Below are 18318 nucleotides of genomic sequence, written 5' to 3' on the forward strand. Positions count from 1 at the left end.
CATCTACTACTACTACTACTACTACTACTACTACTACTACTACTACTACTACTACTACTGACAAAGGAAGTGAAATAGAACCATTATGTGTGTATTATTGGCATACTGACCCTCCTAAGATACAACAACATCTGTTTCAACATACAAGTTCACATCAAGAATCTTGCAAATAAAAATGAAATACTTGGCTATTTATAATACATAAAGGTTTTGCTTCATCATCCAGTTTCTCCTTTGAATTCCAGCAAAATCCTTGTTTAAATATTTCAACAAACTTATTTTTCATCTTTTACTTGGAAGAGTTTTTAGTAGAACGAATCCACCTCAATACTTTTCTTTTTAAGCCTGATTCTTTATTCTATCGGTCTCTATTGACAAACTGGTAAGTTATGAAGATGTAGACAAACCAGCACCGGTAGTGGGGCTCACACACAGACACACACACACACACATATACAATGGGCTTCTTTCAGTTTACATCTACCAAATGCACTGACAAGCCTTTGGCTGGCCCGAGGCTATAGTAGAAGACACTTGTCCAAGGTGCCATGCGATAGGCTTGAACCTGGAACCATGCTGTTGGGAAGCAAGCTTCTTACCACACAGCCATACCTGTGCCTTATATTAATGTTTGATGGAATTGGTAAGTCCCTTAACCAAAACCTCCTCATGTACAGTAGAAATGGTGGTTTATAAACTATTTACAAGAACCTGAACTATTCAATTATTATTCTGTTATTCTTTTATTTCTTTCAGTCATTTGACTGCGGCCATGCTGGAGCAGCGCCTTTAGTCGAGCAAATCGACCCCAGGACTTATTCTTTGTAAGCCTAGAACTTATTCTATTGGTGTCATTTTGCTGAACCGCTAAGTTACAGGGACGTAAACACACCAGCATCGGTTGTCAAGCGATGTTGGTGGGGACAAACACAGATATACAAGCATATACAACGGGCTTCTTTCAGTTTCCGTCTACCAAATCCACTCACAAGGCTTTGGTCGGTCCGAGGCTGTAGTAAAAGACACTTGCCCAAGGTGTCACGCAATGGGACTGAACCCAGAACCATGTGGTTGGTAAGCAAATTACTTAACACACAGCCACCCCTGCGCCTATTAATGAATTCTACTAATTAAAATTTCTAATTTTGGATATTCAAGAAAGCCTGTTGTTGCAACAGAGATAAAGGAATTTCACGAAGCAGAAAGAAAAACAAAAATTAACAAAATTTAAATAAAAAAACTCAAAATATACATATACTGACTCAATAATCGTATTTTGAATATATTTCAAAAAAATTGTGACTAAAACTGGCAAAAAAAAGAATTCCACACTCTACCTGTTCTTCCTCTTAAACCAGGTTTGCCAATTCTTCCAGTGCCAGTAAGACCTCTGTCACCCTTTTCTCCCCTGGGACCTGAAAGAGATATGTGTGTATAAATGATACAAATAAAGAAATAACTCAAACAGGAAGTGACAAGATTAGATGTGCGTGTAAGAGAGAGGGGTGAGAAGGAGGGGAAAGGAGAGAAGGGTATAGAGGGAGAGTGTAAGAGAGACATACAGAAAGATGGGGAGAGAAAGAGAGAGAGAGAGAGAGAGTTGATGTATTTGGCATTATTTTTTTTTAAATCCTTCTTAATGAAATAAAATTTAGATTTTCCTTTCTTACCAACACGTCCTATTGGACCCATGGGCCCTTGAAGACCTGGGATTCCTACAAATCCTCGTTCACCTGGGGGTCCAGGAGCACCACGCTCACCTAAAAACATTTCAATGGAAAAATTAAACTTATTTAATTTAATAATAGATTTTACTCATTGCAAATTGGGAAAAGAATGCATTTTTTAATGATAAAAAGAAATTAATATTCACCTTAAAAAAAACAATCAAGGCAAACATGCAAGACTCATTTTCTTGGTTTATAATAGTAATTAGGTAATTAGATTATTTATTATATTTTTATTCTTTTATTTGTTTCAGTCATTTGACTGTGGCCATGCCTTTAGTCGAAGAAATCAGCCCCAAGATTTATTCTTTGTAAGCCTAGTACTTAAAACATCCTGAAGAGTACAATACAAATTAGCATAATTTATGCTTTATCATCATCCTCATCATTTAATGTCCGTTTTCCATGCTGGCATTCTAGAATTAAAAAAAAAATTGTTGTATCTCAAGAGACTCATTGTACCAATATTAGACAAATGGTGTATGTTTATCATTGGCATAACGAACCTCCCAAAAATGCAACCAAATGTGTTTCAGCACCTGAATTCACTTTATTAGAATCTTGCAGGAAAATAGGAAAACAAAGTTTTTAAAATCATATTTATAAAGGCACCATTAAAATAAACAATAGCTGACCCACGTTCAATAAGCAAACTTTGATGGGAATAGATCTGAGGGAAAAGAGTTTTCTACACACGAAATCAAAAATCATAAATATGCAACATCTTACCTGGGGTACCCATCAATCCAGGAGGACCTGGTCGACCTCTTTTCCCTACACCCATTGGTCCTGGGGGTCCTTTCAGATCAGCTGTTAAGTCTTCAAGACGTTCTGTAATTTAATGAATAATTGTTTATTTCCATAGAAAATATATAATTAACATAATCAATATAATTAATATAATTAACATAATTAATATCATTAGCATGTCTTACATTCCTTAGATTTATACATACTTTGTCATTTACTTTTTCCAGTCATTGAACTGTGGCCATGCTGGGGCACTGCTTTGAAGGGCTTTAGTTGACCAAATTGACCCTAGTATATCATATTTCTATATATTTACACACACAAACACACACACACACACACACACACACACACACACACACACACACACATATATATATATATATATATATACATATATACATATATTATTTTTATAATTAAGGTTTTGTTGGAACTCCTTCACTTGGCTTGATACCTGCAGCCTACAGTACCATGCTATTTGTTCTTTTCAACTATCCAATTTTTTCCTGATGATGCTGACCATGGATTCCTTGCACTCCCCAGACCAAGCAAGCATTTGTGTCCTTAAACAAAATACTTCATTTCACAATACTCTATATATGAGTAACCTTGTGATCGACTGGTACCCCATCCAGTGGAATGTTGTGATGTCAGTCACTTGTATGTCATGGAAACCGGGTAACTAGTCCTGCAAGTCCTAGAATTTGAGACAAAAATGTCCAGACCAACTGTGTTATCAACTTTTGACTGCTTCCTTGAAGTGATGTGTCTTGTTTTGGCTCATTATTAATCCAATTATTCATATTGCAATCAGTTATTTTAATAGTAGTGAGGGCATTAGGGCACAAAATTTGAGGCAAAAAAAAAAAAAAAATGAAAGACTAAATTAGAAACATTTTTAGAAAGCAAAAATTTAGAAAATGTAGTTTTTGAAATAAATAATTAATTTGACCTTAGGAAAATTTCCTGCTTCCTCAAAATAAAAAAAAACAAAAACAAATAAGTAAATTGATATGAATAAATATATAAATAGATGTCTTAAAGAAGATAACCAGAGATGAAATTATGGTAAGTTTCCTTATGACATTAAAATAATTGTCTTTTAATTGCTTACCTCTTAGAATTCGGTAAACAAGTTGACGTATCTCATTTTCTGCAATGCTTCGACCCTGAAAGAGAAGGAAATGTCAATTTTGTTAAAGAAGCTGTTGGTTCCAATAGCTTTTTTGGGGAGTTTTTCTTTCTTTTAGTTTTACCAAAGTCTGTTTATATCTCATTCCTTCACATTTAAACATGGAAAAAAAAAAAAAAAACAGTTTCTCTTTTGTTTGTATATTAATTTCTTTTTTAAAAATGTTTTTATGACTTTAAATGTTTATTCTGTTTGTTTATTTCTAAATTTGTTTATGTAAATATATTCAAATATATTCAAATATAAAATCACAAATGAGAACAGTGATGGTGGATCTCTGTCATTCTGCAACGAAGATTCAGTTGTCTGATCAACTGAACCATTTGCTCTTGAATTAACAAATAAGTGGCTAAGTATACCACAGACATATGTACATCATCATCATAATCATTATCATCATTTAATATCCATTTTCCATGCTGGCATGGATTGGATGGTTTGACAAGAGCTGGCAAGCCCGGGAGCCACACCAGGCTCCAATTGTCTGATTTGGCATGGTTTCTATGGTTGAATGCCCTTCCTAATGCAAACCACTTAACAGAGTGGACTGGGCACCGGCACAAGAGCTTTTTTTATGTGGGGCCAGTACAAGTGCTTTTTACGTGTACTCTTAAAGTAATCCTCAGGCTGAATCAGCATGGCATAATATGCCTGACAAGGGGGTACTTTCTGAATCACAGGGACAGTCCATTTAATGGGCTTCTGTACAGTTTCTACCAAGCCAGTTTCTCATACAAAATATGGATTTGCCCAAGGCTATTGAAAAGGACATTTGCCCAAGATGTATGCAGTGGAATTGAACTGAGACCTCATGGTTTTAGAACTAACTTCTTAACTATTTGGCCATACTGCAGCTACAGTGACAGAAATAATCGGTGTCTAAGTAGATATAATGCAAATTTGAAAGCTTACATTGCTGTGCTTCTAAGGCAAATGGTTGCACGGAAGTATGTTGACAATTATTGCTTATGTGAATGTTAGATTGAAGAGGATTAAATCAATTCAAAGTGGATGTTTATGGAGAAAAAACTTTTATTACAAAAAAGCAGAAGAGTTTGAGCTTGTCAGTTGCTTTATAGCTTTAATGAGTCCAAAGAGTTTAATAAATAAAGCAGAACTCGTTGAGAAGCAAATTGTTTAATTAATGAATTAGTTTTGGAGAATGTTTTTTAAGAATCAGAGTAAAACCACATTGTAAAAAAATTCTAAAAAATGATAAGAAGGTGAAAAAAGAAAAAAACTTACAGAAATGTTTCAGGATGTCTCAAGTGGTACATTGTAAAGAATTTGGGAATTACATTTTAGAATTAATCTTTTTATCCCTTTTGATACCAATCTGCTCAAAACTGAATCTAGTTCTATAATATAAGTTCCCCATTTTAATATGAATTTAATTAAAGCCTTCCATTAAAATTCCACGTTAATTTATGCTTCAAACACCAGTTTAACAACAGCAAAATTATTACCCTGGATTCTTTACTATTTGCAACAATTAACATGGAGCTACCATGCTGCAGTTTATGGTGTAGTGTCAGCCATAAGCATGCCACTCGCTCTGTCATCATATTCTTTTATGTCTTTCATAATCTTTTGATTAATTGCTCGGAAATCTTGTCAATTCTCACCAGTCACATTTCCTCTTCTAACCTGTTTTCTCATTCTGGCTGCTTCAAAATATTCCTGCCTATCACCATCGTCCATACATTTCTCTCTCCCTTTTAGCTTTGCCGTTCATCGTACGACCGACCCCTTCCAGTTCTATTCCTTGCATTAATTCCATTCCTTTCCTTCTGAGTTAATGCCTTTTTTTTTCATCATTCCTAATTCTCCTCTCTTTATTCCTAATTCTTATTTCTTATCTTCATTCTTTCTCTTAACCGTTCCCTGCCGCCTTCGCTTCAGCTCTCACAGTCCTGCCCCACGATCTCTGTTCACAGTAACACACCAAACTGCGTTTTGGTAATAAAATATTTAAGAAGTATTTGACATTATAAAATTGGCACACAAACACATTCTCACACATATAAACGCTAATGGCGTGGAGACATATACTTTTCTACTCTAGGTACAAGGCCCGAAATTTTGGGGGAGGTGTGGGGGGTCGAACGATTAGATCGATCCCAGTACGCAACTGGTACTTAATTTATCGACCCCGAAAGGATGAAAGGCAAAGTCGACCTTGGCGTGAAGACATACTCACACCCTTCACTCTCACCCGTATACACATGCGCGAGCACACGCACTCATACACACACAGACACACACATACACAAACACACAAACACACCTATTTATCATATGTGTGTTTGAATGTTTGCGTGTACCAACAGCATTCATATGTGTATATGTATGTATGTATGTATGTATGTATGTACGTGACTAGCATTAATTTAAATCCATCTCCCCACCTCTCTCTCTATCGCACACACACACACACATACTTTTACTATTTCTTCTCCACAACGTGACAGAGATTTTACACCACAGGAATCTATCATTAGCACTTTAATAGATTGAAACAAAGGCAGTGTATTTCAACAGAAATGTGGTGAAAAAGAGGGTTAACTGAGATTTAGAAGAATCGTTAACATCTGTTACTAGGTGTTTATCGCTTATTTTTTAATGGAGTCTATAATCTATGAAAAAAGATATAAATCATTATGACTATAAAAGAAACCATTCCAGATGTTAATGATTGAAAAAGGATTTGAGAAATGATTGATGAAAAAGCAAGTTGAAATTTAATTGTTAATATTGCATTAAATAGTTAAATAAATACAATATTTTCTGACAAACCGGTAGTCCTGGCATGCCAGGCATTCCTGTTTGTCCCCGAAGTCCTCTTGGTCCAGTAACACCTGCAGGTCCTGGCATTCCTGGTATACCAGGGGGTCCTTGGTGTCCTGGAGGCCCAGGCTCACCAGTAGCTCCTCTCTCACCAGGCTTTGAACAGGAAAAATAGAAGAACACTTTTTAATTAGACAACTGAAAACACAGTTTTAAAAAATTCTTGATTAAAAACAAAAACAAAACATGTGTTTACGATGGATTCTTCTGCATTCTTGAAGTCTCAAGAGCAACACAAACAACAAGAAAGAAAAAAAAAGCACACACATACAAGCATTATAATGGATTTATATTATCAATATTATCATTTTCACTCATTTAAAATTTATACTCTTTCATCGCTTTTCATTCGTTCGTTTTACATCAGTTTTTCCATGACAGCATGGGTTAGATCAGTACTTCCCAAAATGGGCAATACCACCCTCTATGGGCGTAGGAAACAAAGTGGGCTATGGGGGTATATACGAAGCACAAAGAATACGTACCTGAGTTTGGTCAAAGTTAAAATCACGGGCTGATGTGTTTTGGTCTGATATTACGTGTGTGAACATTTAAAAAGGAGTTTGTCATTGGATCATTGCAAGGAGGGGTTTGTAAAAGGAAAAGTTTGAAAAGCATTGGGTTAGATGAATATATTACTGAAAGTATTGGTTTCCAGTTGGATGCAATTTCTGTCACTAATCCTTACCTGTTTTACCAGTAAGGGACCTCTTATTTCATGTGACTTCATTTTCAAAGGTATGAAGTCTGTGGATGATTTCTTCACAGAAAAAGTGACAACGGCACTGCTTATAGCTTATGACTTTTGTGGGATGCGAAAGCAAATGCACACGCACACACACACACACACACACACACGCACATACACACACACACACACACACACACACACACACACACACACACACACACACACACACACACGGACTCGGACACACATGTACACACTCAAACGTGTATAAATATGAAAAGCTTCCGATAGTTTTCATCTACCAAAACCGCTACTAAGTCTTTGGTCAGCATAGAGCCATAGCAGAAGATTCTTGACCAAGATGCCCTGCAGTGAACTGAATCCAAAACCACGTGATTGGAAAACAAATTTCTTAACCATACAGCCATAAGAAACCATGATTAAAAGCAAATAACTTACCATTCCAGTGGGGCCATTTTGTCCAGGCTGACCCTAAAACGATAAAACAAAAGCAAGAAAGGTTAATTTATTCGATATTATCAATCAGGTAATCGATTTCGTATTGATTTCATCTCGATATTCATTCACGTATAATATTACTTCTATCTTTTTAGTTAGGGGCCTTCAAGACTGGGTGGGGTGGGAGAGAAGAAGGTGCCTTCAAACTGGAAAGTGGACTCGTTTGTGTATCAGAAAAATATCTTGTGGTATTTGTTTCGGCTTTTAACGTTTTCAGTTCAAATCGTGCCAAGGTTAAATTTGCCCTTCACCCTACCGAGATCGATAAAGTACCAGTAAGTACTGGTGTCGATGTAATCGGTTGGTCAACCCTTAAAATCCTGGTCTTGTTTCCAAATCAGTAAAACATCTTAAGGACTCCGAAAAAGCATGCAAGGGGCCAGGGAGTGATTTTACTCGGGAAAATGGATTTGATCTAGCATCGAAATAAGCCATGGTGAGATTTGAACTCACAACAGAAAGAGCTGGAACAAATACCACAAGGTATCTGGTACCATGTCCGTACAGTCCCACTAATCCATCATCTTGACTGCTACTTTTTTATTGACCCCGAAAGGCTGAAAGACAAAGTCAACTTGAGTAGGATCTGAACCCAAAGTGCAGAAAGTCAAAACAAATACTAACACAAAGCGTTGATATATATATATATATATATATATATATATATATATATATGTAAATACACACACACACACCCATATCGTTGCTATTATGTTAAACTGTCGTATGTCCAAACCTGACCAAATGAGTCTTTTTCAGTGTTTACTTTTGCTTGCCATAGCCGGTTCTTTTCGTTAAACTGTCGTATCTCCAGCTGCTTCAGATGCTAAGATATCAGAAACTTGTTAAAGTGTAGTACAACAGCATTTTGCATTTCGAGCCTATGCTCTTCGACAGAAAGGAACACGGAAATAAACAGGGAGAGAAAATAGAAAAAGGTTCAGTGGTTAGCGATCTATCATGGCGAATGCCGGACATGGACTGAATGCCTCGTTTACAGATTCCATATTGAAAGAAGATTTAACAGGATTTTTTTGACAACTAATTGATGATGTAATTAATCGTATTGTTTACACAATCGTTACTAATTACCTGGGGTCCGTAAGCCATTGATGATCCATCTGATCCAGAAACACCTAATGTATCTCCCTAAAAATGAAAAGAAACGATCAATGATTATTAAAACTTTTGAGAAAGTGTGACATATCTATGTATTACATATATCATATATATTACATATATAATATATTACATATATGTATTACATATATGACATATTACATCTATGTATTACATATTGAGAAATCAACAAACGACATGTTTAATTCTATAAATTTAACTTTTACTTCTTTACAGAACTTTTCCATTTAAAAGGATAGAAAAAAGAAAACTTCGGTGGGGCAAAATGTTAGCATGATCTCGTGGCACTTCGTTGGTTACGACGACGAGGGTTCCAGTTGATCCGATGAACGGAACAGCCTGCTCGTGAAATTAACTTGCAAGTGGCTGAGCACTCCACAGACACGTGTACCCTTAACGTAGTTCTCGGGGAGATTCAGCGTGACACAGGGTGTGACAAGGCTGGCCCTTTGAAATTACAGTTACAACAGAAACAGGAAGAAAAAGTGAGAGAAAGTTGTGGCGAAAGAGTACAGCAGGCTTCGCCACCATCCCCTGCTGGAGACACGTGGAGCTTTAGGAGTTTTCACTCAATAAACACTCACAACGCCCGGTCTGGGAATCGAAATCGCGATCCCACCACCGCTGCCCCAACTACTGGGCCATTGTGCCTCTACGTTAGCATGATAATTCTCGATGTAAGGATTAGATGAACCTTTTATCCCTGTATCTCTCCTCTTGCATTTTAGAAAGTAATTTAATGGAATTTGTAAATTATAAGTAGGACGGCATAGAAACATACTTCGTTGTGAATATATGAAACAACAGTAACAATGAAATCAACTTACACGGTCTCCTTTTGGTCCTACCGGCCCGGGAGGTCCCTGGAAATGCACAAAATTTCAAACAATTACCATTAAAATAGAATGTGTAAACTTTAATAAATCAAAATTTTAATGTAATCATTCATAATTTTTTAAGCTTCATTTGTCTTTTGTCAAAGACGAGGGAAACAGAAAGTAAATGATGTAAGGATTTTAATTCTAGCGGCATCACAAATGGTTTTTCCATGATAAATTATTGCATTTCTCTATCACAATAGACGTAAATGTAATAACAATAATAATAATAAACTTAACAATATTGAGCTGAATTGAATAAATAATCTGTATTGAACTCAGGCACTCATTTTTCTTGGTCATCATTTTGCCTTGTTCAAGGTCAGTGGCAAAGCGGGGAGAATGCACTCTAAAAAATGGTCTGCGATTATTTTAAGAACTTGTTCTTCATTACCATGGCACATGGACTACACGTATTTACTAAAGGAATGCGGTTTCGATATCTCGGAAGGCACCAAGTACAAAAAGAAAAAAAAGGAACAAAGGTAAAAATGAAGTAACTCAGGTGTGAGGCTGAGAAAACTTCATTTCGTCTCTCATTTTCATTTTTGTCATTCATTGTAACACACACTTTTGTTTCTTTTTGATTGTTATGTGTCCCTACATGTCTTTGTGTTGTCCCTTCTATGTAGGCCCCTTGTGGGCAATAAAAAACCACGCATTACATATTGAGAAGACTATAAACACCATAAATGTGATGTTTATTATATAGAAAGTGGAAGACACATAAACTGGTCACACAGTGCAGTTCGTTTAAATATGCGTTTGCTGCAGTCGAAGTTATGTGACGTTTAAGAAAACTGGCAGTTGATTTGGCTACCGAACAAGGGCCTATCTTTTACCATTTACCTGTTTTAGTCATTTCACTACGGCCATGCTAGGGCACCGCCTATGTTTAAAGTATTTGTGCAAAGGTAATGCAAGTACAACACCAACTTTCTAAATACTGATGGACTGGAACCTCTTATAATTCCTGCGACTGCCAGACTAGTTAACTTTACACAGACTGGGACCTTGCAAAGTACCGTATTAATCCGTTCTACTAGAAGCACAGGGCCTCAAATTTGGGGGAAAGGATTAAGTCGATTACATCGACCCAGTGCATAACTAGTACTTATTTAATCAACCCCGAAAGGATGAAAGGCAAAGTCGACCTCGGCGGAATTTGAACTCAGAACGTAACGACAGACGAAATACCACTCAGCATTTCACCCGGCGTGCTACCGTTTCTGCCAGCTCGCCGCCTTTCGCTACCTTATTAATAATCCTGTACCGTTTATACTAATGTATTGGTACCTGTATTTCATTTAAGCATTTAAATTGATATTTGTTTAATCTATTCCGCCAAGGTCGACTTTGCCCTTCATCCTTTCCGGGTTGATAAAATAAGTACTAGTTACGCACTGGGGTCGATGTAATCGACTTAATCCCTCTCCCGAAATTGCTGGCCTTGTGCCAAAATTCGAAACCAATATTAGTTTAATGTAGGCTTTGGAACCAAAAGTTCCGGGAAATCGATTTTGTACCTGTATAAGTTTTAAAATACATAAATATAATTAAGTCTGAGGAAACGGGTGCTGACACCAGACGGAGAGACAGCCTCGGTATGTGACGTGCCTCTTCTACTCCCCAACAGCATTCGAACTTGACGAAGCACACGGATTTGAAAGATGTTTAAGCTTAAAGAGGAAAACCTAACTACTTCGAATGTTTTAAGTATTCACACCCAATAGTGGTAATGTTCTCGTCAAATGACTGTCATATTTCTAAGTTGATCCACAAAAGGCTAGGCATAAACTGCTGCTAATTGTAACTGAACGCGGGCGTTGCTACTACTGAGTGCAGTGCAATAATTTCATGAATATTTTATCTGTTACAACGATCTTTTTGCAAATAGGTTTACTCTGATTTTAAAATAGATTCTTTTTACGATGAAAAAAAATTTTTTTTCACGTGAAATGGAATTGCCTGTTGGAATAAAACCGTGTCTGCCTTGAATTCTAGGATCAATTATTTTTTCTACAAAATATAAAATAAAAATTTGAGAATGCAAGGAAGCTTCTTCTTCTTCCTCAGAAGCTAAAGGATTCTTTTCTACTCTAGGCACAAGGCCCGAAATTTTTGGGGAGGGAGCCAGTCGATTCGATCGACCCAGTACGCAACTGGTACTTAATTTATAGACCCCGAAAGAATGAAAAGTCGACCTCGGCGGAATTTGAACTCGGAGGCAAAAGGATTTTTACAGTTCTGATATCTTCGACAATTAATTTAATACTAATTTATCAAATTATAAAAGATATATAATCTATAAAATACTAAGATTAAAGATTATGTAGCGGATGATGGACATGGCTGACATATCTTGTCTTCCGGAATTTAAAAATAAACCTTTAATTTACACTCGCCCACATAAAGCGTAAATGCAGTCAAAGGAAGGGCCGGTGCCCCAGCATGACCGAAGTCTAATGAATGAAGCAAGTAAAAGAAAAAATAAAAGAGGAATTAGCAGAAATTATGTGTTGTCTGGAATGTAGCAGGAGTGAATCCAGAGACCTTAGTATCTGGTGGTGCATCAGTGCTAGTAATATTAATAGTAAGGATAATGCGGTGAGCTGGCAGAATGGTTAGCGACGCCGGGCGAAATACGCAGCGGTATTTCGTCTGCCGTACGTTCTGAGTTCAATTTTCGCCGAGATCACATTTGCCTTTCATCCTTTCGGGGTCGATAAATTAAGTACCAGTTACGCACTGGGTCGATGTAATCGACTGGTCCCCTCCCTCAAAATGTCGGGCCTTGTGCCTAGAGTAGAAAAGGAACGTTAGCACGCCGGCGAAATGCTTAGCGGTATTTCGTCTGTCTTTACGTTCTTAGTTCAAATTCCGCCGAGGTCTATTTTGCCTCTCATCCCTTTCGGGGTCGATAAGTTAAGTACCAGTTGAACACTGGGGTTGGTCTAATCAACTTCATCCCTCCCCTGAAATTGCTAGCTTTTTACCAAATTTGAAATCATTATTGTGACTGCCCCTCAACCACAAAATTTCGGGCCTTGTGCCTAGAATAGAAAAGAATATTAATAGTAACGATGGACTCTGCCGTCTGAACGTTCAGCTTTTGGCGAACGACCCACACAAAAATGATTTGTTTATGGTGCTGTGCATCACCTCACTCGCTCCATCGAATCGATGTCGTCTGAACAGGTGCACGGTATGCCACGCGTCAGGTATTGATGTGATCGTAGAGTAACTCGAGATGAAGTGTTTCGTTCAAGAACATAACGCACCGGCCGGTTTAGGAATTGAAACCACGATCTTGCGACCGCGAGGCCAACACCCTTACCATTAGGCAATGATGATGATGATGATGATGATGATGATGATGATGACGATGATGACGATGATGATGATGATGATGATGATGACCTGTTATAGACTCGAGCTGTAAATTAAATGAAATATTTGATGATATAAAAAAAAGGAGTTTAAAGTAGGATTTGTCATATATTGAATACTTACGGGTGGTCCAGGGACACCTGGTAGGCCAACAGGTCCCATTATACCCGATTGTCCTGGTGGACCAATTACGCCCTGAAATTGTAAAATAAAAAGAGAAAGGGAATTCAATAACGTTGATTGATAATTTTAAATACTTCTTCAACAATACAGTTTTGTAATACAATACAACATTAAAAAGATAAATTTATCGTCTATAGTCGCCCTTTCTGCTGCTGGTTTCGTTGTCCTAAACGAACAGGAATAATGGAGTAGAAGAAAACATAAAGAACATAAGTTTATCGTCTGCAATTCGTTTCGTTCACCTAAACGAATAGGAATTACAAAATACAATGCAACATAAAGAACATAAGTTTATCGTGTGCAATCACACTTTGTGCTGTTGGTGTGTTGCCTTAAATGAACAGGAATACCAGAATAGAATACATTAGTAAGATAACTTTGGGCAAAAGGTAGCTTATTGCGTTGCTCGAAGGTTGCTTGCCATCACAATTCTAATTTTTAAAGGTAAGCATCTTTTTATAATTATATTTAATTACCATCGAAATAAATTAGAACAAACCGACAAGCAAATTTTGTGTCTGTCTGTCTGTTTGTTTGTCAGAGTACATGCTTATACTTTTAGAAAGAAAAAAGGCTGACAGTGACTTCGAAGTTTCGGCCTCCCCACTCTCATCATATATGTACGTATTTCTTAATTTACAAGCAATATTTTCAATCTAGACTACTTCTTTATACACATCACTAATTTTTGAAAATTCTGTGCTATTTTTTATGAAACTGATCTGGTTAAGTTAACACAACAGGATTTGAAAGGAGAGAGAGAGAGAGAGAGAGAGAGAGAGAGAGAGAGAGAGAGAGAGAGAGAGAGCAAGTGGAATGCAATCAGCGGTATACTAGGTTTTTGCAGCAGTAAATAAAATTAAATATTACGCATTAACAATGTTATTTAATCCCAGGTCAGCACTGGTTGATCAGATCTATGATCAAAAACATCAATGTTCTCTGGTTAGTGTTGCCTTTCATATCTAGTTCTGTTCCCCAATCGGTAAGGGAAGTGAGTTGAGTGTTGCTTTCCCCAAACGTATTAAGTAACTGCAATTGGAACTCATTCTTGGCTTGTGGACATTATTCCCAACAGAGTACTGCTTTTATTTCTTTTACTGAGGTATTGGCTTATCAAAAGGACGCTACAACACCCTCACACACACACACACACACACACACACACACACACACACACACACACACATGCATACAGGGTTTCTCAAGAAATTCGACATTATCAACCTCAAATTCATCACCGTCAGCCTCGATTTCGTAATTATCAGTCATCATTGCGTTGTCATTTGTCTCGATTTCGTCATCGTTGACTGCAATTTCGTCGTCAACGTAAATGTCGGAACCACAAGATGCAGCGATTCTTTGATGGACTGACGACACTGAAATCAGTGATGACATTTTGCAGAATTGTAAAAGAATGTAAACATTAAAAGGTTTTGTAAAAGATTACAAATTTTGTTTAATAAAAATTGTCGCACCTTACATAACCGTAAATATACATCCGTTTAGTACATAAGATATAAAAGTAAATACCATACTAAAAAAAAAAAGAAAAACTGACACTCCGTCGGTTACGACGATGAGTACTCCAGTTGATCCGATCAACGGAACAGCCTGCTCGTGAAAGTAACATGCAAGTGGCTGAGCACTCCACAGACACGTGTACCCTTAACGTAGTTCTCAGGGAGATCAGCGTGACACCGAATGTGACAAGGCTGGCCCTTTTGAAATACAGGTACAATTCATTTTTGCTATCTGAGTGGAGTGAAGCAGCATGAAACAAAGTGTCTTGCTCAAGGACACAACGCGTCGGCGGGAGTTGAACCCACGACCTTACGATCGTGAGCCAAATGCCCTAACCACTGAGCCATGCGTCTTCACCATACTATACTATATTATATATATAACCCACTATACTATATATATAATAAAGGCCAGCTTGCTGTCGCTGTAATAGAAAAGTTGTTGATAACGAAATTAATGTCGACGTTGACGAATTTGAAGTTGCTAAAGTTTAACTATTTTTAATACGTCAAAAAGAAAACTAACACTTAACACTTTTCTTAAATATTATTACTGCCTTCAACTCAGCATCTAATACACTAACAGTCATCACTGACATAGTCACTGCACTATTAACAACAACAACACCAACAACAATTTTTATCTTCACACTTTTGGAAGAATAAAATATTTCTCCAGAAGTTCCCAATGCGATATTTCGACATCACCAAGTTGGCAACCTTACAACTAACTGTAAGGTATATTGGTTTCATATTCACGCTGTTTTGCTATGATCTTTTTTCAATGTCCGGAAAGGAAGGAATCTTGCTTACAGAGCAGAGTTGATTGTGTAATATACAAACATTTACTCTTTAATGGAGAAAGTATATATTTCCAAAATAAAGTACAAATAGTCTCTTTCTATAAAAGCGAGTACAGTGTGTTTGTTTGTTTGTTTGTTTGTGTGTGTTCATTTTATTCAGAAACTTCAAAACGAACAACCACCTTAGCAGCATTTCTTCAGCTTTTTCATTCTAATTCCACCGAGGTCGACTTTGCCTTTCATCTTTTCGGGATTGACAAAATAAGTACCAGTCAATTACTGGGACTGATGTAATCAACTAACCCCTGGCCATCAAATTTCGGGCTTTGTGCCTCTAATAGTAAGAATTATTCATCGTCTCATACTAGCAGATTGTAAAATATTTATTCCAAGAATAAACTATAGAAATACGTTTGACTTCAATTCTGAAATTCTACAATAATGTCCAAAAATGAAAGCAAATTTCCTTCCAGTTATCTCCCCTGTTTTCATTCTGTAATTAATCCATTATTGTTTCTATGACAGCATCAAAAGTCACTTCCAGCTCAGAACTATATATATGTGTATATATATATATATATATATATATATATATATATATATATATATATATATATATATATATATATATATATATATATATATATATATATATATATATATATAGAGAGAGAGAGAGAGAGAGAGAGAGAGAATCCGGGGATCCGAGTGTAAGAAGTTGGTTTGCTTTAAGTTGTGAGTGGCAGGGATACAGAACAAAAAGTGGACAGAGTACGATATGAAACAATAATAATTTATCGACATCGGGAGTTTCTCACTTTTTTTCCCATATCGAAGTTGCGAGGAAATTCGATAAGCTGAGAGTTGCTATATGGCTCACAGTTAGCAACAAGATCTGCTACAAATGCGGATAAAAATCCTAATTGATGGAGCGAGCGGAGCAGGTAAAAATGTACACTTAAGTAGCTGAATCTCTTGATGTAATAGTCCTGCAATAAGATATGCTCAACGTAGCTACTCACCAGGCTGAGAATTCCTCCATGAAATGACGGTTCTATTATCGACCGGAATTTCCAAGTCAAAGACTTAGCTTGATGATGACCCGGACTGAGCACACCCCGTTGCATAACTGTTACACCAAGAGGTTCAGGTAGCTAAGAACCATACGCAGCGTGCATCTTACCTGTTTCACTCCTGCAATTTGGATGCACACACACACACACACACACACACACACACACACACTGATAGCTAGATAAGTATTTGTGTATATGGCTAATCAAATGATAAAAGAAGTAAAGAACACACATAGACACACATCATATAAATGTAAACACAACTTGTGTGTGTGTGTCCCCGCTCCAGCTCAGCTTTAGTGTGTTCGTGTGTCATTTGAAACTCACATGAATTAGACTCCACGGATCAAATAGATTCCGTTTTACTTTCACATAAGCAAGGTTATAATGTGGCTAAAAAAAGACAAAAACAAACAAACAAAAATAACCAGACAAAAACAAAAACAAATAAACTTTGTTGTAATAACATTATTGAGTAAAGTTCTAAGATATTCTAAGACGGTTGTAATTTCGGAAAGGTGTGTGGTGCGTACAAATGTGTATTCCGGTGTGATGTGTCGAATTCCTCATCTGCAGCAATATCGTACCATTTTGTCTTAATATTCATAAATACAATAGCATACTGCATTAATTCTTATGTTATCTACAATTGATATCACTAACAGAAGATGTAGGCCTACTCTTTATTCTATATTTAAACTAATGCCATTCGACGTTTAAACCAATAACATAAAGTGTAAATTCTCCGTAGTCTGCTATTAATACTACGATTATAAAGACGCATCTCTATCCTTCACTCCATATTTAAATCTAGATCTCTATGTATAGGTGGTTTTTCACCTCAAAATGTCTCGGCCAAAGTTCAAAGAGAACACCATCTGTAAAATATTCTGCAAAGGCTATAAAGAAGAAAGTAGTGCGATCTGGAGAAACGGAAGTTCGATAGGTGCATTTAGTTCGCATCAGGGTTTAAGCTGTTGTGATACGATTACAGGAATCAGAAACAAAAGGACAACATTGTTTGAATTAAATAAAAGAATGTTGAAAGAGAATAAGCAATCGGAAAAGAATAATTTATTTATGGGGAGCCACTGAATAGCTCAACCAGTCACTGAACGATGACGGGAATATTATTAGGGGAGGCTGTCTCTCGTGTCAGCTCGCAGCGTCTGGCTTTCCGGTCTCTGTTGCTGAAGAGAAGATAACAATTCCGAAATGCATCTGCTTAGGGAGAGCTGGGAACTAACTTGGTGTATTTACACCTATTTATCTACAACGAGAAAATTTCTCCATGACAAAATACATGAAAGGCTTTCTTGCGGATTCGGATATGTTTCAAGCAGATTTGAACTGGTAACAAGTACACTGTTATGTAGTTTGAATGGAAGCAGGGTGTCTAAGAAATATATATTGGATGAGGGGTGACTTTTTGTTTATAACACCACTAAATGCACAGCACAAGTCTTACACAGACAATCCAAAAGTGACCATTGGGCAAAATAAGTAAATGCTGTTAGCGTTGTGGTGCCTGAAGAAGGATCAGATTTATGCTACTCAGTTGGTAAAGTTGAATTGCTATTTTCGAACATACAATCT

General features: G+C 36.8%; 1 protein-coding gene across 5 annotated transcripts in view; it reads right to left on the minus strand.

Annotated features, from left to right (window-relative positions):
- LOC106871778 (uncharacterized) overlaps window positions 1-18318 on the minus strand; it is a 262045-nt gene that overhangs the window by 789 nt on the left and 242938 nt on the right. For all 5 annotated transcript variants that reach the window (XM_052969918.2, XM_052969917.2, XM_052969916.2 and 2 more), the window contains 9 exons: window positions 13261-13332; window positions 9697-9732; window positions 8822-8878; window positions 7670-7702; window positions 6469-6615; window positions 3595-3649; window positions 2457-2558; window positions 1671-1760; window positions 1338-1415 (listed from right to left, as the gene is read on the minus strand). In XM_052969918.2, the coding sequence (XP_052825878.1) occupies window positions 1338-1415; window positions 1671-1760; window positions 2457-2558; window positions 3595-3649; window positions 6469-6615; window positions 7670-7702; window positions 8822-8878; window positions 9697-9732; window positions 13261-13332 (670 nt within the window). The remainder of the gene's footprint in view (window positions 1-1337; window positions 1416-1670; window positions 1761-2456; window positions 2559-3594; window positions 3650-6468; window positions 6616-7669; window positions 7703-8821; window positions 8879-9696; window positions 9733-13260; window positions 13333-18318) is intronic.

This window comes from Octopus bimaculoides, chromosome 8, assembly GCF_046866305.1.
Source record: "Octopus bimaculoides isolate indiv1 chromosome 8, ASM4686630v1, whole genome shotgun sequence".
Taxonomy (NCBI): domain Eukaryota; kingdom Metazoa; phylum Mollusca; class Cephalopoda; order Octopoda; family Octopodidae; genus Octopus; species Octopus bimaculoides.